Here is a 24003-nt window from a genome sequence, read left to right on the forward strand (position 1 = left end):
GGCCCCGCTGGGGACCTTGGGCGGATGGGTGACATACCTAAAGGAATCTACCCAGTCTGACTCCAAGAAGCTTGAAAAGCACCACAGGTCTTTACTGAATGCCTTCTTGAGGAGGCAGCAGAGGGTAAATTACCTCACACAGTGTTTTGCAAAGTGGACTGCTAAATATTACCTTTCGATGGCTCTTCTTGTAGAAATTCAATGCACAAAAAAGTCTTCTTTGGGGGCGCCTGGGTGGCTCAGTTGGTTAAGCGACTGCCTTCGGCTCAGGTCATGATCCTGGAGTCCCGGGATCGAGTCCCACGTCGGGCTCCCTGCTCATCAGGGAGTCTGCCTCTCTCTCTGACCCTCCCCCCTCTCATGCTCTCTCTCTCTATCTCATTCTCTCTCTCAAATAAATAAATAAAATCTTAAAAAAAAAAAAAGTCTTCTTTGGGCCTTTCCTTCTCTCCCTGATTTCCACTCCAAATGGCAGCTGCTCAAATATGTCTCTTCTCGTTCCTTAAAATTCTAATACTGTCTCAGCTTCCTGGCCTTCCTTCTTCCCTCACTTCTCTTTCCTGGTCTTCACTCTCAGGCAGCTTCTGTGTGGCATACTTTACCTCTCCCAGTCACATTCCCACCCAGTAAAACCAAAGCATCTTAGAAGATGGGAGGAAGAGGATGATAAATCCTTCAAATTTGATTTTTTTGTCCCAATAATAAGAGTAATAATAATGGGCTTATACTTTGACAGTCACTATATGTATATGATTCCACATATTACTTCATAACCAACATATGTAGTTCGTATTCTCATTATCACCATTTTGCAAATGAAGACTCTTAAGGCTCAGTGAAGGTTAGGTGACCTACTCAAGGTCAAAGCCTTAGGAAGCTACATTAAAGCATAAGGCAGCAGGTGGCAAGGGCGCCTTGTGGTCTTGACAGTGCTCTCCATGCCCATATCCTTTCTCTGCTCTCTCTTTTTCCAAATCCTCATGCTTGGGTCTAGTGATGCCCCCCTGGTCCCACTTCAATGGCTGAAACAATCTCTAGACCAAACATTTTCTTGCCCAGTTGGCTAAGCTCTGCATCCTGGGGTTCTGTTAACCTCTCCTCTCCTTCATGCTGTCTCTGTTTTCTTTAGTGCTCTCCTTCTCTCCTGCAGGACTGACATGATACCCTGAATTCAGGTCCTTTGGCTATGGTTCAGTGACCTGTTCTAATTCTTGCCAATCCACCGCTGCCTTGAAATGTCAATCAATTTACCTTCTACTTTCTATTTTCTATTCCTTTTTTATTTCTATTTTCTATTCCTTTTTTAGTATAAACTGCCCAACCCATAGTTCCTATATGGACTAACAGGTGGGGTGGTTCTTTACATGGAGATAACCACTGATTGGACTAGGGGGTAGATATCTGATACAGGGGTGCCTGTGTGCTGTCTAATGATCAATCTGTTTTTCTAGTGTTTCAGCTAAGATCCACCAAAACAGCTCATTTGGCTATGGGAAGCCAAGGAAGAAAGTTCTATAGCCAACATTTGGGGCCATGTACAACATAAGCAAGCAGGGACAGCAGGTCTATTGAGAAAGGATGGGGGAAGAGATTCACATAGGAGAACACAGAAAAGACTATGTGATTCTGGGGGTGGGGTGGGGTTAGGAGAGGGGGAAGAGTGATAATTTGTCTCAGCCTGATGCCTTCCAGTTATGGCTTTCATGAGGCTTTTTCTCTCAGTATTAACTTGTGTTCTCTTAAATTCTATTTTGTCCCTACAATAAAGTTTCCTTTGTTCTTGAGTTAGTTTGAGTAGGTTTCTGTTACTTATCATCAAGAAGCTTCATTAGACCACCTGCTTCCTTAGGTTGGGAGCCTTGTCTGCATTTCCAACTGTTGGCTGTGTCCCATTGCATATGGGAAGATCTCCTGGTTTTAATTCCCGCTAGACCTTGTTCTGGAGGTGGCACTGAACCAGCTTCTGCGGACATACAGATGAGGCTGTTCCAAGGAAGGGGAAAAGTCCGATGACAAGAATAGGGTTGGTACGGGTATGGAGTTTTGTTGTGGCTCCTTTTTGATATGAGGGTGTAGTTATTATCCTCAAATTGTTTAGGGTCAACTTTGGGACAGAGGGTTAGGGCATATGGGGAGATGGCATTGTTCAGCAGGGCGAGGAAGGGCAGGAAGAGGCAGAGCCTGGGGAATGGCAAAGGAGTTGTATCTGCATTCTGTGGGTGTTCTCAGGCTGAGCAATGACATGATGAACTTGAACAATTAGAGTCACTAGCTTTTCTAGCGCCTGCAGAGGTTTTTCCATCTGAGGACAACCCCTGATTTTACTGAGGAGGAAATGAAGACCCAGCAATGAAACCATGGCAATGACAAGTAGCATTCAGTGAGTGCTTTCTACAGGGAAGGCTTTGCTCCAAGCACTTTACACATATCAGTACACTTAGTCCCCATGGTAACCCTCTGAAGTTGGTCCTATTACCACCCTCATTTCATAGAAGAGGAAACTGAGGCACCGAGGGGTTAAGTAGCTTGCCAAAGTCACACAGTAAGTGATGGAGCCAGGATTGAACACAGGAAATATTGATTCAGAGCCAATGCTTTTAGTTATTATACAGTTCTACTTCTCACAAGTACTGAAGATCATGGGAGCTTTATTGTTATAAATAAAAGCTGGTAATGAGTGTGTGCGTGTGTGGGTGTGAGTGACTTCCTCAACCAAATGAGGCAGCATGTCATGATCCATGGAAAACATGAGAAATAAGGCTAGGGTTTTAATTAGAGGAAAGTGATCACGTCTTAGAAACTCAAAAATCAGGAAAAACAAATGCTCGGTAGACATATGATTTAAGTGCTTTAAAGGAGACGAGAAAAGAAAATTCTCAAATCCTTTCTGCAAGTTCCCAGAGCCCTATACACTATTTAAGCTTTAAAGAAAAAGAACACCTGCTTGTTTATTGATTCTCATGCCACAGGTGGTGTGACAATCCTGCTGGCTGGCTTAAGCAATCTGCCAAAGCAAGGCCTCCTGAAATGAAATAATCGATGCCTATTTTAGGGCCCACCATTATCTGACCTCTTATGGTCAGGTAAGTCTTGAATCCAGACTTACATGTTATATAAGTTATACATACATAACTTATATGTCCAGACTTACATGTTATATAAAAGCTGGAGTGTTTTTTTTCTGGAGCATGTCCCATGAGTGAGTGGCCATTCAACCCTCATGGTTTTATGCAAAAAACATTCATGGCGGGTGCCTGGGTGGCTCAGTTGGTTAAGCGACTGCCTTCGGCTCAGGTCATGATCCTGGAGTCGTTGGATCGAGTCCCGCATCGGGCTCCCTGCTCGGTGGGGAGCCTGCTTCTCCCTCTGACCCTCCCCCCTCTCATGTGCTCTCTCATTCTCTCTCTCTCAAATAAATAAATAAAATCTTTAAAAAAACAAACAAACAAAAAAACAAAAAAAACCATTCATGGCTTGCTTGTCAATGAGTCAGTTCAGATATCTGTTGAGCACCTACTATGCATGAGACACCGTGTTAGGTGCTGGAGATATTAGGTGGCCATCTGGAGACACGAAACACTGAACTGATGCAAAAGCCCAGCTTTCTCCCTCCTCCCTCACACACAAACATGTCAGACAAAATACAACGGGCACATTTTAAAAAATACATAACTGAAAACTTAGAAACATTTAGAAACATTTCCTGAATGCCAGCACTGGGGAGGAAAGCCTAACCCAGAGTAGTGAGCAGCCTGGCCTGCTGGTGGCCTGTGGGGGCCACGGACTGGGATGCGGGCCCCAGGGGCAGGGGTGGAGGTTTCAAAGCCACATGAGGGGAGAAGGGGAAGTCTCGAGCTGGCGTGAGATGAGATGTGGGAAGACCCCCAGCGGCATCAAGCTAGACGCTTTGAAGGGCTGCCCTGTTGATGAACAGGGGATGGGGAAACCTTCCACAAATCACAAGGAAGCTTGCGCTCTATCCGGGCCCCTGAGTAAAAATTCTCGTTCGGGGATTGGAAGCCCTGGGCTTTCTCATATGTAAGAGCAGAGTCCGTATTCACACTGGGTGTTCAGGGGGGAACTCCAAGCTGAGAAAGGACATAAAAATGTGGGTTGACAAGATGGAAATACGCTGTCCCCCCAAGCAAGCACCACACCTCGAGCACATAGGATGCCCACCGGAAAAAAAAGAAAAGCATCTGCTGGAGGTGAGCGAACAACCCAAAAGCAAAGGAAGAAACTAGTGACTGGGAGAGACATCAAGTTCAATTCAAAGGAAGATTAGTCCCTAAGACTTGGAGATAATAGAGTAACCTGAAAGAGACAATTAGACATGTTTAAAATTGAAGAGATAAAATAAACCATAATAAAGTGACAGAGTAGGTATGAACAGAAGCAGAGGTGGGTTTGAAAAGGAGACTCCAGCACCTGCCTTCAAGGGACACACCGCCTACCTGGGAGACAGAGAAGGAAATGGCAGGGACGATCCAGTTTAGGAGAGGGTCGGCACGGGGAGATAAGGAAGTTGAGGGAAGGGGCTCTGGACCCAGCTTCCCCAAGTGACATGGAAACTAACATGTGTCTCTGGCCATGGGGACAGGGGCCATGAAAGCCCGGGCTGGTTCAGAAAATGGCATATCAAGGACTGCCACAGTCTAATACCTGCATTCTCCCAGCTGGTGCAGAGAGTCCCCTGAAGTCCAAGTACTTTATATGGGAATAGGTGTTCATGGACTTGCCTCTCTCACCTCACCTGTGAATTTCTCCAGCGAGGAGATGAAGGGCCCTCCATTCAACTCGGTCTCATGCTGGGCCACACTTACCCTCCCTCCCTCTCCTCTTGCCATACCAGTCTTCTCTGGGTTCTTAAAGCATGACAAGCTCTTTTCCATCCCAGGGCCTTTGCACACGCCATTGTCACCATCTGGAATGACCTTTTCCTTATGCTTTTCTTTTGGGTCTCAGCTTGATGGTCACTCCTCGGGGAGACCTTTCCTGGACACCCTAATTCCAAGGTCCCTCCCTAACACTGCTTTCTTTGTCACCTCTTATTGGTTTCTTTTTACTTACTTTCTAATTATTTAGTTTTCTCCTTGTCTCCCCTGCTAGAACGTAGACTCCATACAGGCAGGGAATCATCTGCTCACTTCTGTATCTGTAATGCCTGGCATTTGGTGGGTGTTCAGTAAAGTTGAGTGCCTAAATGAATACACTCAAGAAACATTCATGAAGCAGATAACACTACCCAGCTCAGAGGATACGACGATGGAAGCACAGATTGGAACTTTGCAGTTTAGTGAGGGAGACACATCCGACAAGGACTTACAGTAAATGTGATGGTGATGGTGGTGACGACAGGGGAGGTACTGAGCACTGTGCGAGCACCTGGCAAGGGCACCCACTTTGTACAAAATTAGAGAAGGCTTCCAGGAAGAAGCAACATTTAAGCTGAGCCTGGAAGGATACTTAGGAGTTCACCAGGTGAAGGGGAGCTGGAAGATGTTCCAGGCTGAGGGAAGACCCAGATGCAAGAGGGGCATGGCTCTTTGGGAAGACTGAACACGGTTCTTGATGGGCAAAACTTAGAGCTGCAGCAAGAAATAAGACAGGAGAAGCGAGACAAGGCTGGATCATGGAGGGGTTTCAAGCTATGATAAGGAGTTTGAACTTGATCTTAGGGTCAGTGAGGACATCTTAGTCAGAGGGAATGGCATAATCTCATTTGTGTTTTATTGAAATGGCCCTGGAGCAGTGTGGATAAGAGGAAGAGGATTGGAGTCAGGGAGATCAGAAAACTAGTGCAGGACATGAGGATGTCTTAGATGGAGCAGTGGTGATGAGGGAGTGAACTGGATGAATTTAGGACAGATGGCCAGAGTTGGGGCAGGGGAGAGAATAAAGGATGATGAGTAGGTTTCTAGCATGACCAACATGGTGAATGGGGCGCCATCTTGGGGCCATGTCTGGCAGAGAACCAGACACCTAGTACACACATCATAAGTGTGTGCTTGATAACGTGGAAATGGACTCAGCGCAACGTCTTCATAACAGAGTATATGTCCGCTCACTGTCAGTTCCTGGCTCTACCTACAAGTGTGACCTACCGTTCCCTACTGCCTCCACCTGCCTTGGGTTGCCTATTTGTGACTTGTCAGTCTAGCCTGAGCTCAGTAGTTCTAATCCACAGTCCCTACTCACCAATAGGACACTCTGTTTCTCTGCTAAGAAGTGTGCATTGCGCCTTTCCCCCACTCTCTCTGACCACCAGAGTTTTGGCAATAATGCTACTGTGATTTTTCATTAATTTTCTTGGTTGTTTTGTAGTTATCGTAACAGTAAAATTTATACTCAATAATATTATTACAATTTTCCTCTACTAATGGGATTATTATTTTTGTTCATTTGTGTTTGAAAGCCATTAGCATAAGATTTACCTCCAACAATATCTACTGTGATTTTTAATGCCCTTGAAACTTGCAAGTGAGCGATAAGTCTATAATAAGACAATGCTAGTAAGCATATAAATGTCTTTCTTGGGAAAAGAGGGCTTTTTTTTTTTTTTTTTTTCATCCTGGTTGGACTCAGGTTCTTTGATAGAGAGATTGGTAGGATATAAGGCATTAAAGGCTGAGAACACTGGGTTAGTTTGTAGATGTGTTCAAACAAGTTCCCAGTTATTCAGAGGACACTTTTATATTCTAGGAGGATTCATATTCTTGCTGCTTTTTATGTTGCTCCTTACCTGACAGAAAAACGTAATAAATTATGTGTGTGCAGGGAACAATATTGAAAACTCTGAAATGTTTGGAAAAGAAGGGATCTGGAAATCACGCTATCCGACTGACTTTCCAAGGGGCTGGGGGCTTGCTGCACTCATAGTGGAGCCCTGGAAACAGGGTGAAAGGAGTTTCTCTGTGGGGCAGCTGTGGGGGGCAGGGAAGTGGACGGGCAGGGCTGGTTTCAAGGGTGTGTGCCCAGCAGCCTCCCAGGGCCCCATGCTGTGAAATTCACAGCATCACCACCTTAGAATTCTTAAGTCTTGAATAAGGACCTCACTTTGCACGAGGCCCTGCAAATGATATATGTGGGACTGTGTACAAGCGTTGGAGCGAGGCAGATTTGGGTTCTAGTATTCTCTAGCTATTGACCGTGCCTCAGCTTCCTTATTTGTAAAACGGGGCTGATACTATTGTCTTCTCAGACTAGACGTGAGAGCTAAAAGTAGATATCCAGCACCAGGGGGCCTGAAAGGTGGTGACACACCCTCAGATATGCTCAGTGGAATTTTAACTCCCATGTGCAGGCCTCATCATTAAACTTATTATTATGACTTAATGTTGGGAATACTAGCCAGCTGGGATAGGCAGACTGTGGCACAGAAGCTAATCCCATGTGTCCTGGTTAGGAACACGCCAAGCAAAGAATGTTTCCCTAAGGGGGACACTCTAAGGCTGGGGGTCCCATCCATCAGCTTCCAACCTTTGTGCTGCTATAACACATGATAAATAATGTTTTTTGGCATAACCGGTCCCAGTTTCTTATGACTCATATACATGTTTCTCTTCTCCCCAGAAATCTCTCAAGAAAGACAATGAAGGAGACTGGCATTATTATGAAGATGCCCTTGACCTTGATCTAATGCATTTGCAAACTTTAGTAGTTCAACTATTATTTGTAACAAATGTTGTTTTTTAATTTTTTTTACCACACCACACAACGGGACTCGATAAGCCAGTGTACCACCGAGGAACGTGGACCCTCGTGGTCCCAAACAAAGGATCCCCCCCCCCCCCCCATGACAGGCTGGACAGACCAGGACCAAGCTGGAGCCTTCCATGGCTTGGCAGATGTTGCACTGTGCTCTAGCCTGAATGCGTGATGCCAGCCATGAGGCATGGCGGTGGGGTCCGAGAAACACTGACTAGTTGGTTGGATACCCTTGTGATGAATAGCGTGCAATCTTAAAACATCTGGTTAGGGGCGGCTGGGTGGCTCAGTCGTTAAGCGCCTGCCTTCAGCTCAGGTCATGATCCCAGGATCCTGGGATCGAGCCCCACATCGGGTTCCCTGCTCGGCAGGAAGCCTGCTTCTCCCTCTCCCACTCCCCCTGCTTGTGTTCCCTCTCTCACTGTGTCTCTCTCTGTCAAATAAATAAATAAAATCTTAAAAAAAAACAAAACAAAAAAACACATCTGTTTAAACATTTCCCCCCCAAGAATGTAGAAAAGGCTTTAAATCAAATTAATTAGAAACATAAGCATTTTTGGACTCTGGTCCAAAAGGATTCCTCAGGGGATTATAGGAGGCGTCAGGGTGACTTTTGTTGCCTTCAGTTTAAGATTTGTGGGCAGCCCGGAGTCCCGATGGGAGACTTCAAAGGGAAGCACTGGGGGCCTCAGCTGTGCTTGCCCTCCCATGCTGCTCAGGCTTCTGGGCACATACACATCATGACACGTGGGCCTCCTGTAGTCTCAGATGTGGGACAGCCTCGCAGTGACCTGTGGTGTGAAATGACCACAGCCCAAGCGTGGTTTGCTCCTTCCTAACTCCCTCCTGAGCACTTGGGGGCAGTGAGCCCCGACTGCCCACTGAGCTCTCTCAGGCCTGAAGGGCTTCCGTGGGTGGCGATGGCCAAAGCTGGCCTGTCACCTCTCCACAGTGCAGCAGTGGATGGCCACAGAAAAGCTGCACCTCTTCTTCCCAGATCCCTCGTTGGCCTCTTTCTAGTGCTTTGGATGAGGGACAATAGAGCACTGTCAGTCAAACAAGTCAGAAAGAACGACGGGCGATTTCGTCCTCATCTCTCCATGGGATGAGTGGGACCTAGATGGTGGCACAGCTCCTGGGCCCCCGTAACACGGTACGTACGTGGTGCGTAGAAGATGCTTCAGTCTGTAACTATTATGACTAATGACCAACGAGTTTGTCAAACGCCTCAAGGCACGGTCACAAAAAGCAAGTGCTGATAAACAGTTTATTTTCATGGTGATTCTGAAATGGTGATTTCGGTTTGGATGACTTCAGTGTCACTCCCCTGACCCTCTCTCAAGGATCATAGCAAGAAAACTGAAAGCCACTGCATCGACTCTCAGGAGACCAGAGACACGGCATCCCACCCAGGAGGCCACAGCAGCGGCCTTTAGCAAAAACTGGAGAAAACGCAAATCCGGTCAGGGAAAATCTGAGACAAGAGGGACCTGTGTGTCTCTGTCCTCAACTTGACTTAACCCCTCCCCCCCAAAACTCAGCAAATAGATTTTGCTTCCTAGGGCACCGATCTTCCAGCACATCGTACTATAAACTTCAAGGCCCCAGAAAAGAAATCTAAGGGATGCTTTGACTCTGTTCCTGGTGTTTGGTCATTCTGTGATTGTTTTTCTTACCTGTTGCCGAATTTCTTCCTCCATTTTCACGGGTGAGCCCAATTCTGCCACTTGTTTGACACCTTCGCTCGCATAGCCTCCGTACTCCCACAGCACGTAATTCTTGGAGTGGGATCCACCAATGATTGCAGACCAGTGATTGGCCCGACCTGGGAAAGCCAATCAGGATGCAGGGATCAGTGCGGCTATGGTGAAAACGTGAGCCCCTTAAATGCTGGGAGGAAAGTGTAATTCGACAATCATTCAACTGTGCGGGTAAGCACCTACTCTGTGTTAGGCCCTGTGCTCTTCAGAGATGAATAAGACCATCTGTGGAAGCAAGAAGGTCTTGGGGATATGCAGACAGGACAACAACAGATCCTGAGCGAGACACAGAGGCAGCCCAGAATGATGACTTCTGTCTGGGAGGGTTTCAGAGAGGGGGACAACTTTGAGGCTTTGAAAGGCTGATCGGATTTGTAAGACAGAATGGAGAGGAGAGGCTATTTCTGGCAGACTCAGAAGCATTAAATAACATCGTGTGTTTGGGGGGCCATAAATAATTCAGTATTGCTGTGTCACCAACTGTCAGGGGAGAGGTAGGAAGCAATGCCAGAGAGGTAGGAAGGAGCCTGCTCATGGATGGCTCTGCTTTCAATGCTTCAGGAGTTCGCATGTCATTTGAAAGGGTCTGAAACCACTGAAGGGTCCTGAGCAGGGCAACGGCATGATCACATTTGAATTTTAGATAAACCATCCAGGCAGCAGTGTGAAGAATGCATTAGAGGGAGCAAAATGGGAGTGTAGAGCTGTGGTGGGAGAGCACGAGCAGGGAGCCAAGGGTAAAGGGAGTGAGTGGGGAGTAGGCTTGGGCAATTCTCAGAAATGAGCAGGGTTGACTTTGAGCTGGCTTTTCTGTGCCTTCCAGGATGAGGGGCAGGTGAGCTAGCCCTGCGAGAGGATGGGGCAGGCAGTCTGGATATGTGGAAGGCACTGGTCCACAGTGGTCCACTGAGGATCATGGGGGAGGGGGCCCATCGGGGTGCAGGAGGGAACCACTGGGTGACGTGTGGGAGAACAGAACAAGATCTGGACAGGACCAAGACAAAACTGACTGAGGGGTTTTCAAAGTGCCAGGGGGAGGAAGGAGAGGGACGGAGAGTCAACATCAGCACTGCACTGGGTTTGTTTCTGCATGTGATGAGTGTTGACGCACGCACATACTCACATACACACATACACACACATATAATACATATATTATAAATATATACATACACATATAATATACATATAATATATACACATGTATATATGCACATGTAATATATACATAAAATATACATATATAGCATATATATACACATGTATATATATTAATTACTGGTTAAGTAACATACAGTTCATCATAAGGCCAGTTCAGCTCTCAGCCATTCTTGGTTGGCTAATAATGCCCTGAGTTAAAGAACGTTTTCAGGCATAGTGAAGAGGAAAAGTGGAACTGGGTGGACACAAGGGACACATGTGACCTGGGGTGACAGAACTCCACTCCACCCACCACGTAAGAAGACCATTCTGAACGGGGCCTGATCCTGTTTGCATCAGCTCCCTGCTACCCTGGAGCCCTCTGCTGCAGGGGCACATCGAGAACTCAGGTGCCAAGCCCCCCTCCCAGACTGCTGAGGGCAGCCATGCCTCCCCGCCCCCGCCCCACGCAGGCAGATGACATCACTAGGTCCGCCTGCCCAATTGCTTGCTCATTATTTCCTCCACACCGGGGAAATGCAAACACTGTGTTCACCCATCAGTTCCCTAGAGAAGACAGATAGATATGTGGCCAGACTGTCCTAGCTGTCATCCAAGCCAGGAGCACTGCTTGTGGAGGGGCAAGGGCTGGGAGCCACTCGTGACCTTTGGTTCATGCTGTGAACCCAGGGAGACCAGCTTCAGCATTTCCTGTTCCCTCTGCCTTGTTCCACCGAAATGGCCCCTTTTCCCAGACCCATCCTACCTACAATTCTGTACCTCTGGGGCTTAGCACATGCTGTTCCCCTTGGCTCTCTTCCTGCTTGGCTTGGCCAACTCTCATCCCTCCTTCATGATTTACCCAGAAGTCCCCCAAGGTCCCCCTAGACTGACCTAAGTCTTGTCTCCTGTCTCCCCACAGCACAGATAACACGTATGATCACCGCGACAGGTCTGTTTCCCCACCAGACTGTCACGTCCCTGAGGAGACCTGTCTTCAGCACTGTGTCCCCAGTGCCCAGCACTGTGTCTGATGCACTGTGAGTGGTCAGTGCATGTTTTCAAAAGGATTTCATCCAAACAATCAAAAGGGAAGGTAGGTAGTATACGTGCTTGAAGCATTTGGGAGCAGGCTTGCACAGATTTGATTCAATGTGATTAAATTCAAGTCTCAGGTCAGCAGAGTTCCTGACACCTACTGGGCTAACACACTCAGCTCACCTGCATGCTGTTAAAAACAAACACCACCACCACCACCACCAAAGAAAGGCATTGGTCTTACAGCCTGCAGACAAGGATTCAAATGCTAGCACTGCCACTTTCTAGCTAGGTCAACTTGGTCAAATTCTAATTATTTCATTTCCCTGAGTCTCAGCTCCCACCTCTGTAATTCAAGGATGATAATGCCTATCTTACTGCCTATTATAAGAATTAAATTCCATTTTTAAAAGATGAGATAATATATGGGAAATCACTACTGCCACACAATAGACACTCAATAATTACAATTTCCTCCTTTCCTGGTTGTTAGGGAGGCTACAAAAATGAGTAAAACATGAAACTTGCCTTTTATTCAGTATAGGAGATAAGAAATCTATGTACTGTGGGATAAGAGAAGAGACTAGGAACGAGCACAATCATAGGGAGATGAGGGGATGGACCCAGATGGATCTTTCTGATTTATTCATTCGGCTTCCATTTACTGTTCCAAGCGCAGTGGCAGGTCCTGGCCACTGACGGGAATTGGATAGGTGCTTGTCCTGGAGGGACTCATGGTCTGGGGGGGGGGGGGGGGGACAGATGGCTCAGCAGATTACTTACAATCCAGCATGGGCAGGGATATTATAGAAACAAGAACACAGAGCAGAGGGGATGGAGCAGCTAACTGCAAAGTCCCCAAATCCAAAGAATCCAAGTCCAAAGGCATGAGTGCAGAGAAACAGGTGCCTCAAGAATGGGATCTGTCAGGGGCGCCTGGGTGGCTCAGTTGGTTAAGTGACTGCCTTCGGCTCAGGTCATGATCCTGGAGTCCCGGGATCGAGTCCCACATTGGGCTCCCTGCTCGGCAGGGGGTCTGCTTCCCCCTCTGACCCTTCCCCTCTCATGCTCTCTGTCTCCCATTCTCTCTCTCAGATAAATAAATAAAATCTTTAAAAAAAAAGAAAAAAAAGAATGGGATCTGTCTTTATGGTTTCTTACATTTGAATACAATGTCATTGTACCAGTCCAACTTTCTGATCAGTTTAGTTGTTAATTTCCTATACCGGTCTTGCAAATTACCACATTAATTCAAATTTCAACCCACTGAATGACATCAACCACATAATAGATATCTGACAGGTACTAGGCTAGGGGAAGGACCAGACTCTATCCTCCCTGGGGGGACGAGGCAGGAAACCATGGAAAACAATCTGCAACATTACAAAGGGTGATGACTTCAGGTGAGTGGCAGTCACTCGGGGGCAGAATGGTACAGGGAGTAGAGGCATTGGTGACCAAGAGCCAAAAGAACTGGACTCCAGGCCTCCCTGCATGACCATGAATCAGAGCCTCAGTTTACCTTTTAAAAATAGGGGTAATAATTACTAGTCGGACTATTGCTCAGAGTTGTGCAAATTAATTGGGCTAGTTTTGGAAAGAACTATGAAAACTATAAAGAACTGTACAATGCGAAATTCTCAGTATTATTATGGATGGAAAGCATAATGAGAATCCACAAGAGGAATCCAAATATGATGGAGGAGCAAGGAAACTTTCCCAGTGGAAGGAGGCTCCCATGAGAAGACTGGCAGGACAGGAGAAGCAGGAATTCCAGTGATGACATATATAAGAGGATTAAACACCTATTAGGTGTCAGGTATAATGCTTTCTGAGGGGTAACCCTCTCTACACCCTCATTCTCATTTTATAGATAAGAAAACTGAGACCCAGAGATGTGAAGGAAGCTGCCAAAGCTCACAGAGCTAGCAAGGGTCAAAACTAGGGTTCAAACCCAGGTCTGCCTGACCCCAGAGCACATGCTCTTTTCCCTACATTGCACTGAGAGGTCAAGAAGGAGAGGAGACTGTTTGGTGGACTGGAGGGATAGAAGGCAAAAAGAGAAGATGGAAAAGAAAGTCAGGACTGGGTTGAGGAGAGTGCTGAGTGCCCACCATGAGAGGGGGGATATAGGATGGAAATTTCCTTCTGGGAAGAACCATACGATGATAGTTAACATGCATTGAGCCTTTAGTAAGTGCCAGGCACTGTGCCAAGGACTGACCTACATTATCACATTAAACACTCAGAAAAAGAACCTCCTCTGACACAGAGGCTATCAGAATTCCCATTTTTCACATGAGGAAACCCAGGCTCAGAGAGGTCAAGTGAGTTAACCCAAGATCACAGAGTCGATGAGTGAGGACACTGGGATTCAAGGTCAAATCTGTCTGGGGCCAGAGCTGTGCTCTTGACCACACTGCATCAGGCCACGCCCAGTGATGGGAAGGGAGAAGGCCCAGGGTGAGGAGACCCATCAACACTCCCTGTGTGAGTTGTGTAGGGTTTGACTTAGGGCAGCGGAGAGGGAAAGCAGAAACAGGATCAGAGGTATGAGCCAATAAGAGAGAAGATTGGACAGACTTCAGGAGGCAGTTTGGGGTAGTAGTTAAAGCTCTGGTGTTTGAATCAGACCATCGTGTATTCTAGGCTCAGTTCTGAAGCTCAGTTCTAGATTGGACAAGTCAGTAATCACTCTCAAACTCAGCTTCTTCATCTGGATATTGACATGACCAGTCTCTTGGTGTTGTTCTAAAGCTAAAGTCCATGAAGTCATGACTGGTGGCTGGAACACAAAGTGGGCCTAATAAATCTTAGCCAGTCAAATTAAATATGAAGAGGATGGATGGGGCAAATCCAGACAAGTTTCTGGAAGGCATGGGAAACAAAAAATATCTGAGTAGGTGATTGGAAGGCAGTTTGGTTTAGAATTGGTGGGTAGAGAGGACAGAATATCAGATGCAAGGACCTGAAGCTGAAAGAAAAACCAGGAGGGAATCCTCTAAATGGGACTCAGTGGTCTGGGGCCTGAGAATGAGGTGGCTCAGCAGACCCAGTTAGCTGGGACATGGAGAAGTGCAGCACTGGGCCCCAGCATCCTCTAGGAAATAAGGGAGGAAGGAGAGGGAGAAGCCACAGGTATCGGGGGGCCTGGGGAGAAGGAGACAAGGTTCATGCTGTGGCTTAAAGGGATGCTCAAGGGGGCTACAACTGAGGTCCTTGGTGGAACACTCGGGCTTCAGCTTTGGGGTCAGGGTCAGGGGCAGAGAAACAAGACTATCGCCAACCTCTTTGGCTCTCAGGTAAGGCCAAAGCTCTTTGGTTTAGCATGCCTCTCTCTGGTTCCAGCAGTGTTCTGTGGCCTCCACATACCAGGGTCTAGATGTTTATTCCCAATGTTTATTCCCAAGCATCTGAGGCATAGATGGGACAGAGGCAGGTGGGAAGCTGGGAGGAAGAAATAATTAGACACATGAGTTTGAGATACTGATGGGCAACCACGTGCATTTGTCTGAAAAGCCCTTCCAGGGAGATGTCCTGAATGTAAGTGTAGTAAGCTCACTTCTGACACCTTTTCTGCTGTCATTGCTGGTGCTAAGTTACCAGTGATGCCTAAATTCACAATGATGCTGAAAAGGCCATCGCTGATGAAAGAAGAACCGTGTCCGGCTTTTTGTCTCGTGCTGCACGTAGATGGATTCTCTGAAGTTTTCTGCCTTTGGCAGGTATTCAGCAACAGCCCAACTTTGCTGGCCTGCTTTGTCAGTGGCTGCATTCCCCTGCCAATCTCAGTCCTGTGGAAAGTCACCCATGCATTTCCTTGACATAACATTCATAGCGTTTCCCTGGAGAACGTCCTACAGCCTTGGTGTCTAGATTGCTACAACCTCCCGTTATCCAATCTCAGCCTCACCTACTGTATCTCAGCAAATCTTGGTTTTTGGCACTGGTTGGGTCCTTATGGATCTGCTATGGTCACTGCACTGAAGCTTCTCCAGTCCTTAAGTCCTGCTGCCTGTCCTCCTTTTATGTCTAAGTGGATAATCTTGTCACTGAACTCTTCCGGGAAGACCCAGGTCAACCCATCCCCAGACTTTTCCAGGCACCGTGTGGCCAGTGACCAGCAGAAAAATGCCGTGGGCCTGCCAGCCCTATTCATAAAAGCTGTCTTGGATCTCACTTCGCTCTTGCCCTTGCCGTTCTCACCCTAGGCTCACTTCCAGGATCTGCCTGGGTTTTGATGCTTTGGATTTGGCTACAGAACTTGGCTCCTCTGGGTTTGCCCCTGGGTGCTGCCCAGGACACAGCTTGCACTTGCCCTCTGGCTCTTCCTGCCCTTGGCTGCTTCAGGAGCTCACTCTGACCAAGCTATTCAGGTTTTCAGGATCCCGTCCCGGGATGGCCTCCTGGAAAAAACCCTGCATGGGGAGATCTGTCAGGTTGGCCAGAAAATCTTCAACTTTCTTTCTGCCTTCTTCACTCAGCTAGCCTTTTTCCCTTCCTTCAGGTCTTCAGAAAAATGTCACTTTTCCTTTCCAGGGAAAACCTTTGCACTTACAGAATTGATCATATTCTTTTGCATTTTCTCTGAGGTTTCTAATAATAATATTCTGTTAATTCATTCACTAAATAAATGTTTACTAGGCATACTATGTGCTAGGTTAGAAATCAACAAGCCACAGCCCACTGCTTGTTTTTTTTTCCAATAAAGTTTTATATTTCACATGTTATTTATGTATTATTTATGGCTGCTTTCCTGCTACACAAGCAGAGTTGAGTAGTTATGAGAGAGACTGCCTGGCCTGCAAACCCTAAAATATTTACTATCTGGTCCTTTAGAGAGAAAGTTTGACAGTCTGTGCTCTGGAGACTCTGAGCAGACTCAGACTTGGTCCTGGTCCTTGAGATGTTCAGTTTGGAAGGTGGGGTGAAGCATATGGAGGACAGGTCACAACAGGTAATTACAATGGCATGTATATGATACAGTTTTCATGAAGGCAACACAGAGTGACATAAAAACACAAATGGGGGCTATTCAGCCCAGACTGTACCAGAGAGAGCTTCCTGGAGGACAGGACAGCTAGCTACCTTCTGAAGGATAAGTAGGAGATAACAAGGCAATTAGGGGGAAGGAGGAAGGTATTTTTTGTAGAAGGACCAGTATGTGCAAAAGCAGAGCATGAGAGGAAGCCAGAGGTACATGGAAAACCATAAGGTAGGTCAAGGTAGAGGGAGAAAGAGAGAGAGAGAGAGAGAGTGTATTTGTAAAGAAAGAATGATCAATGATGAAGCCAGTCAGCCAGGCAGATCAGAAAGGATATGAATGTCTTAATAAAAAGTTTTTATTTTATCTTGAAGGCAGTATGAAGTAGAGAAGAAAATATGATTGTTTTGTCTACAGACAACCTCCAAATTTATATACGCTCACACAACTTCTGCTTCTCACTCTGATGGTCCAAATGGCACTGGACTAGCCCTCTCAACATAAGGGATGATAAAATTGGGTAAAATGTATGAAGCACCAAATTTCAGAAAATAGATAGCAAAACACTATGACCCCTGAGAGAAGGGTAACAGAAGAGCTGAGCCCCATGTTTGTCCTGGACATTTTCTGGTTTGTGGTACAGGAAGGTGGAACACAACAGAGCATGACAATCTGGCTGAGCTGAGGAGGTAAAGATAGGACTTTGAAGCTACTGAGGTAGATAGGATTTACTGGCAAAAATATCAGAGAGGAGGATGCTGCACAGAGAAGGAACTTCAGAAACATGCATAGGGGTCCCTCTAAGTCTTTGACTGAAGACTAAGCTGCACACGTGCAGGACAAAACTCCACAGCCTTGGGAAATACAGCTACTTGGGAGCTAAGAGCTGAATGGAGATTGCAGAAGTCACACAATGCTGAAGATGTACAACTTCCAACCATCCATATTCGAGAGACCTTGCTGACCGTCCTGAGCATTCAACTGAGACCCTGGAAAAGTCACACTTTAGGAGTAAAAAACTTTTGCACTAGAGTAAGGGCTAGTCTAGACTTACCCTGACAAAGCTTAGAAAACAAGCCTTGAAAGTAAAACAAGTGGATATACCAGTAAATTAAACATCTGTCAGGTCAAAACTCCATACTCTTTAACCAACTGAGCCACCCAGGCGCCCTAAAACTCCATACTCTTTAAAAGAAGATAATAAATTCAGTTACTCACCAATGTCCATCATACAATCAAAAATTACTAACAAGTGCAGAAGCAGGAAAATATGATCTATAACCATGAGGAAAAAAAACAGTCAAAAGAAAGAGTTCCTGAAATGATGGGTAGGTTGGGATTACCATGTAAGGACTTTAAAACACTACTATTAAGTTCAAGGACTTAAAGGAAGAGATGGCCATAATGGGGTGAACAGATGAGGACTCTCATCAGAGAAAGAAACTTTTTTTTTTTTTGATAGAGAGAGCATGCATGAGATGTGGGGGAGGGGCAGAGGGAGAGGGAGAGAGAGAACTTCAAGCAGGCTCCATGCCCAGAGTGGAGCCAGATGTGGAGCTTACTCTCATGACCCTGAGATCATGACCTGAGCTGAAATCAAGGGTTGGATGCTTAACCCACCGAGCCACCCAGGTATCCCAAGAAAGAAACTGTTTTAAAAACCCCCAAAATGGAAAATCTAGAACTCAAAAATATAATATCTGTATTAGGATATGGCAAAGAAAAAGGTCTATAAATGGAAAGACAGGGTAATAGAAATTCAAAATGAAGCACACAGAAAAACGATTAAAAAAAATGAATGGGAGTCTCAGTGACCTTTGGAACAACAATAAGTTGTTTAACATAAGGGTTATGGAATCCTGGAAGGAGAGGATAGAGAGATTGAGTTATAAAAATATTTAAAGAAATAACACTGAAATTGCCCAAAACCTGATGAAGAATATCAACCTATGGCTCTAAGAAGCCCAATAAACTGCAGACAGGATAAAAACAAAGAAAATTATACTTATGCCACATCAAAATTAATTAATGATGAGTCTTAGAAGCAACCAGAGCTCAAAAGACACATTACAATCAGAAAAACAAAAATAAGAATGACTGCCGGCTTCAAAAACATGTCAAAAAAATGACACCGCTGAAGTTCTGAAAGAAATGAAAAAAACTGTCAACCTTGAATTCTATATCCTGCAAAAATATCCTTCAAAAATAAGGGTGAACTAAAACAGTTTTTTGATAAAGGCAAGCTGAGTGACATTATTACCAGCACACCTGCTATATATGAAATATTAAAGGACTCTGGCTGAAGGGAAATGAAAACAGATATAAACTCAGATCTCCATAAAGGAAAAAAAAGTGTTAGAGATGGTAAACACATGCATACACTCCAACTTTCATCTCTTTTTCACTAAGGACCTTCACCCTTAAAGTAAAGAGGTTCAAATTTCCTAATGCTGAATGAAAAAAATTTTCCTGTCAATGCTCTCTTCCCACAAAGACTATTTTTTGTCTTTCCTACACCTTCAGCCTTTTTGGGAAAGTTAAGCTCACTGTTTCCTCTCCCTAAATTATTTTCTCAGATCCTTTCAACCTGATACTGAACTCCCCACCTGAGCTCATTTACGCCACCCAGTCTTTGAACCTTTGACTTTTGCTCCCCTCTATTCCCACAGTTGAACAATTGCAGGGGCAATCAAGAGAAAATTACTGTCTGCTTTATTTCCCTTTTAAAAATAAAAGCATATTTTAAATTCAATAAAAGTCATCCTTTTTTTTTTTTAAGATTTATTTATTTATTTGAGAGAGCGAGAATGAGAGAGAGTACATGAGAGGGGGGAGGGTCAGAGGGAGAAGCAGGCTCCTTGCTGAGCAGGGAGCCCGATGCGGGACTCGATCCCGGGACTCCAGGATCATGACCTGAGCCGAAGGCAGTTGCTTAACCAACTGAGCCACCCAGGCGCCCTAAAAGTCATCCTTTCAAATGTATCATTTAGTGAGTTTTGACAAATGCATGCAATCATATAACCAATCACAATCAAGATATAAAATAGTTCTACTATCTAAAAAAAATTGCTTTGTGCCTCTTTGTAGTCAATCCCATTCCTCCATCCCCAGCCCTTGGCAACCTCTGGTTTGTTTTTGGTCCCTATAGTTTTGCCTGTTCTAGAATATAGTATAAATAACTCATACAGTAGGTAGCCCTTTGAGTCTGGCTTCTTTAACTTAGCATAATACATTTGAGATTCATCCATGCTGTTATATATATCAGTTTATCCTTACTTCAAATGTCTTAAAAGAAAAAGGAGATCTCCTACTGGTTTAAGGTCATTCTTACCCTCCTTTTTCCACCATTACTAGCTGTGTGACCTTGAATAAGCTACCTAAGTTTTTTAAGACTCAGTTTTCTTTTCTGTGCAACGGTAACAACAGTACCTACCTTCTAGGGTTGTTATGGGTGTCACGAAGGAAATCCATATAAAAATAGTACAGCTCCTGGTACATAATAAACATTCAATAAATGGTTACTTTTAATATTGATATTCCATTTCTCTAGGGAAGGTAGAGATCAGGAGAAAACTGGAACATGCACAGAGTCTGTCCATTAGGGTAAAGCAAGGTCTTAGAGGATAGCTAGATTTTCTAAGTAGTATGGTTAGTGTAGTGGTGGTTCCAGTAGCAGTCAGCATTGGGTGGGGGGGTGGGTGTAGAAACCCATTGGGTGGGTGGAGCTAGTGGTGGGAAAATAGCAGCAGAATGAGTCAGGTGAACAGACAGAAGTTCCCAGAACTTCTGTGAGTGTCCACCTCAAGTGTACTGTGCTTCTTTCCATTTACTGACTCAAGGCCTTCTCTGAAGCTCTGAAAGCCCCCTTGGCCAGCAAGCAAGCACCTGGAGTGCAGGTAAGATAGTGTTCCTGGAGACAATCTTAGCCTATGGAGGGGTGGGTGCTAGTGGACAATTCTGGAAGACATTCTGTACACTTTTCAGAGGTATACTGATGCCAATGACCTCAAAATACACTCTTAAGTCGATTCTTCCTTTTCTCTTGTCATTCTGCCCCAGTCCCTTCACTCCTGCTTCCTGGACCACCTTCTACATAAACCACCTGCACCAAAGGCCTTTCCTCAGGCTCTGCTTTTGGGGAAATTCAACATGGCTCATTCAACCAAGGTCATGTGTATGGCCCCAAAGACCCATAAAATCATAGTTGGGAGATTAGACAAGAGCCAGCTGGGGCTACTCTCCCTGTTTCTGGAAGCAGAGTAGTCTTATAGAATACAAATGATCCTTCAGTGCCCCTCCACCCAAAGCTATGGGTGTTGATCTGTTGTTATTGTCATCATAATTGTTGCCATTGTTATCACTGTAGATATCATCATTATTATAATCACTACCATTTATTGAGCACATACCCTGCAACAGGCACTTCATAGGCATTAGGTAACATCCTTCCATTCTCACAGTGGTCCTGCTAGGTGGGTCAGTTACCATCCCCATGTTACGGATGAGGTAACTGAGCTGCAAGTAAGTGATAGAGCTGAAATTCTGATCAGGTCTGTCAAACTTAGGCCATGTCCCTTCTACTCCAATGGAGTAGAAAGCCTAAGTCAAGTCCAGATTTAGTTAGGAGGTCATTCTGATGTCATGCATGGCTGTCACCAGAATCAGCTCTTGGGGTGGGGATACCAGGGGATAAGTAGGTGGTACCTGTCCAATGCCCCAGACAACAATGAAAGTAGTGGCTCTTGATGTTCATAAATTTCTGCCTTTTTTGAACTCAGTCTTCCCAGTCCAATTTTTCTGAACTTCTGACTCCTGATTTATTTGGATATCTCTAAAACCTAGCCAGTTATCTGATTCTCATCTCAGAGACAAAAAACATAATCTCAGAGCACCACCAAACTCCCATCCCTGTTGCTACTCTAGAGGCTGGTTACAGGTTTATTGTGTACTGACAAATAGCACTGCAGTTATATTTTTAGAAAGAGGGACTTTATTTAAAAGTGTCCTTCTAAGCTGACTTTTCTACATAAATATTGTTATATGTGGGAGAGAGGCTATATTTCTGGACAACTTCCAAATGTTTAATACACCATTAATACCTGAGTTTGAAGCCTCAGGGAAGGAACTGTAGTACTTTGGATGATAAATTCTAGCAATGTTCATCTAATTTAAAAAAATTTAGGAGCTCATATTTAAAAACTTAGCAGGAGCAGTAAATAACTGCTTTGTGTTTTAGAGTTCAACAAAAAGAATGGACTTCTCCCATCCCCATTAGTTCATTTGTAGGTTTGAATCTTAACTGTTGGCTAAACTCTGTAAATAAGTAAGTCAATGCTCTTCTGTGTTTGAAAGTTTTTATGCAGTAGATAGAAGAGGTAGTGAGAAATAGGAATTACTGAGCATATACTTGTACCAGGTGCTTTTGTGTGCTATTATCCAATCTACTTTTCAATCCAATTTCATTGATAAGGAAACAGGCTCTGAGAAAATCTGTAACTTGTCCATGGACATGCTGTCAGTGAGTGATTGAACCAGCATTTGGCTTGTGATTGCTTTGTCTTTGGGGAGTTTTTTGCACTGCCAGTGAGAGAGAAGATAGAGGTCCTGGGGGAAAGTTTGTTAAGCTAATAATAGAAGCAAAGCCTATTGAAACAAGTCTATATATAAGATAAAAGGGGAGTCAGGCTGGGGTAAAAAATTCCACCTCAAAATTTAAGGGAAAAGTGAAGACAGAACCCCAGCCTTTTTGGTGACTGTAGATGCAGAAATCTCAAACAAAGTATTAACAAACCCTATATCCAGTTAAGCCATACACAACCATGTAGAGTTTATTCCAAGAATACAAGGGTGGTTTAACAATCAAAATTCAATCAATGAAATTCATCACATGAACAGAAAAAAAGAAAAATTATATGTATCTCTTCATAGATACAGAACAAGTTTTGATTGCATTCAATACCCATTCATGATTAAAAAAAAAAACACTCAACAAACTAAGAATAGAATGGAGCTTTCCTTACCTGATTAAAAAATCTACAAAAAAGCCATAGCAAAAATCATACTTAAAGTGAGATATTAAAAGCTTTCCCCATAAGATTGGGAAGAAGGCAAGAATGCCCACTATTACCAGCTTTTAGCCAGTGAAATAAGGCAGTAAAGAGAAATAGAAGGCATAAGGACTGGAAGGGAATTGTTGGTAGAAGATATAATGGTGTATGTAAAAATTCCAAAATAATTTATATATAGGGGTATTAGCCCTGGGTGGCTCAGTTGGTTAAACATCTGCCTTCGGCTCGGGTCATGATCCCAGAGTCCTGTGATCAAGCCTCGCATCAGGCTCTCTGCTTAGCGGGGAGCCTGCTTCTCCCTCTGCCCCTCACCCCACTTGTGCTTGCTCTCTCTCTCAAATAAATAAATTTTTAAAAACAAGAAACAAAATAATTCATATATAAACTAATAGAATTAATAAGTACATTTAGCAAGGTCTCTGAATACTAAGTCAATATGTAAGAATCAATGTCATTTCTACATACCAGTGATTAAAAAAAATGAAATTTTAAAAAGCTATTACTTGCTAAGTATAAAATATATAGTATCTAAGAATAAATCCAGTGAAAAATTAATAAGACCTCTTCTCCATAGAAATCCATAAAGCATTATTGAGTGAAGTGTGAGTAAACCTAAATAAATGGAGTGATAGAATATATTTGTTGATTAGAAGAGTCAATAATGTAAAGTTGTCAAATCTCCCCTATTTTGTTCATAAGTTCAACATAATTTCAATAAAAATACTAGTGGGTTTTTTTAAAATGAAAATTGAGATCATGATCTTAAAATTTATGCAGAAATATAAAGGACTAAGAATAGTCAAAATAATCTTGAAGAAGAATAGAGAACTAATGTTCCCAGATGTAAAGGATAGACAAATAAACTAATGAAACAGAATGACAGAATACAGAGTCCAGAAATAGACCCACAGATATATAGTCACTTAATACATGACAAATGAAACACTAATGTAGAAGGGAAAGGATGGGCATCCTGATAAATGATTCTAGCAAAAAAAAAAAAAGAAAGTATCTTGATCCCTACCTCACACCATACACAATTTCAATTACAGATCAATTCAGCACCTAGATATGGAGGGTAGAAGCAATAAAACTTTTAGAAGAGAATATAGAACTAAGTCTTTATAACTGTGGGGGAAGCAAAGATTTCTTAAGTGAGATACAAAAAGTGCTAACCATGAAGAAAAAAAGATCATTTGGATTATGTTAAAGCTAAAACCTTCTGTTCATCAGAAGACTGAAAAGGTAGACCACAGAACAGGAGAAGATATTTGGAATACATGTAATTGACTAAGGACTCATAACT

At 44.2% G+C, this 24003-nt stretch overlaps 1 protein-coding gene across 1 annotated transcript in view; it reads right to left on the reverse strand.

Moving 5' to 3' along the window:
• Window positions 1-24003, reverse strand: part of SPON1 (spondin 1) — a 244865-nt gene that overhangs the window by 98746 nt on the left and 122116 nt on the right. The window contains exon 6 of the mRNA XM_034995093.1: window positions 9384-9532. Coding sequence (XP_034850984.1) covers window positions 9384-9532 — 149 coding nt within the window. The remainder of the gene's footprint in view (window positions 1-9383; window positions 9533-24003) is intronic.

Source organism: Mirounga leonina, unplaced genomic scaffold, assembly GCF_011800145.1.
Source record: "Mirounga leonina isolate KUSES-001 unplaced genomic scaffold, KU_Mleo_1.0 Mir_92, whole genome shotgun sequence".
Taxonomy (NCBI): domain Eukaryota; kingdom Metazoa; phylum Chordata; class Mammalia; order Carnivora; family Phocidae; genus Mirounga; species Mirounga leonina.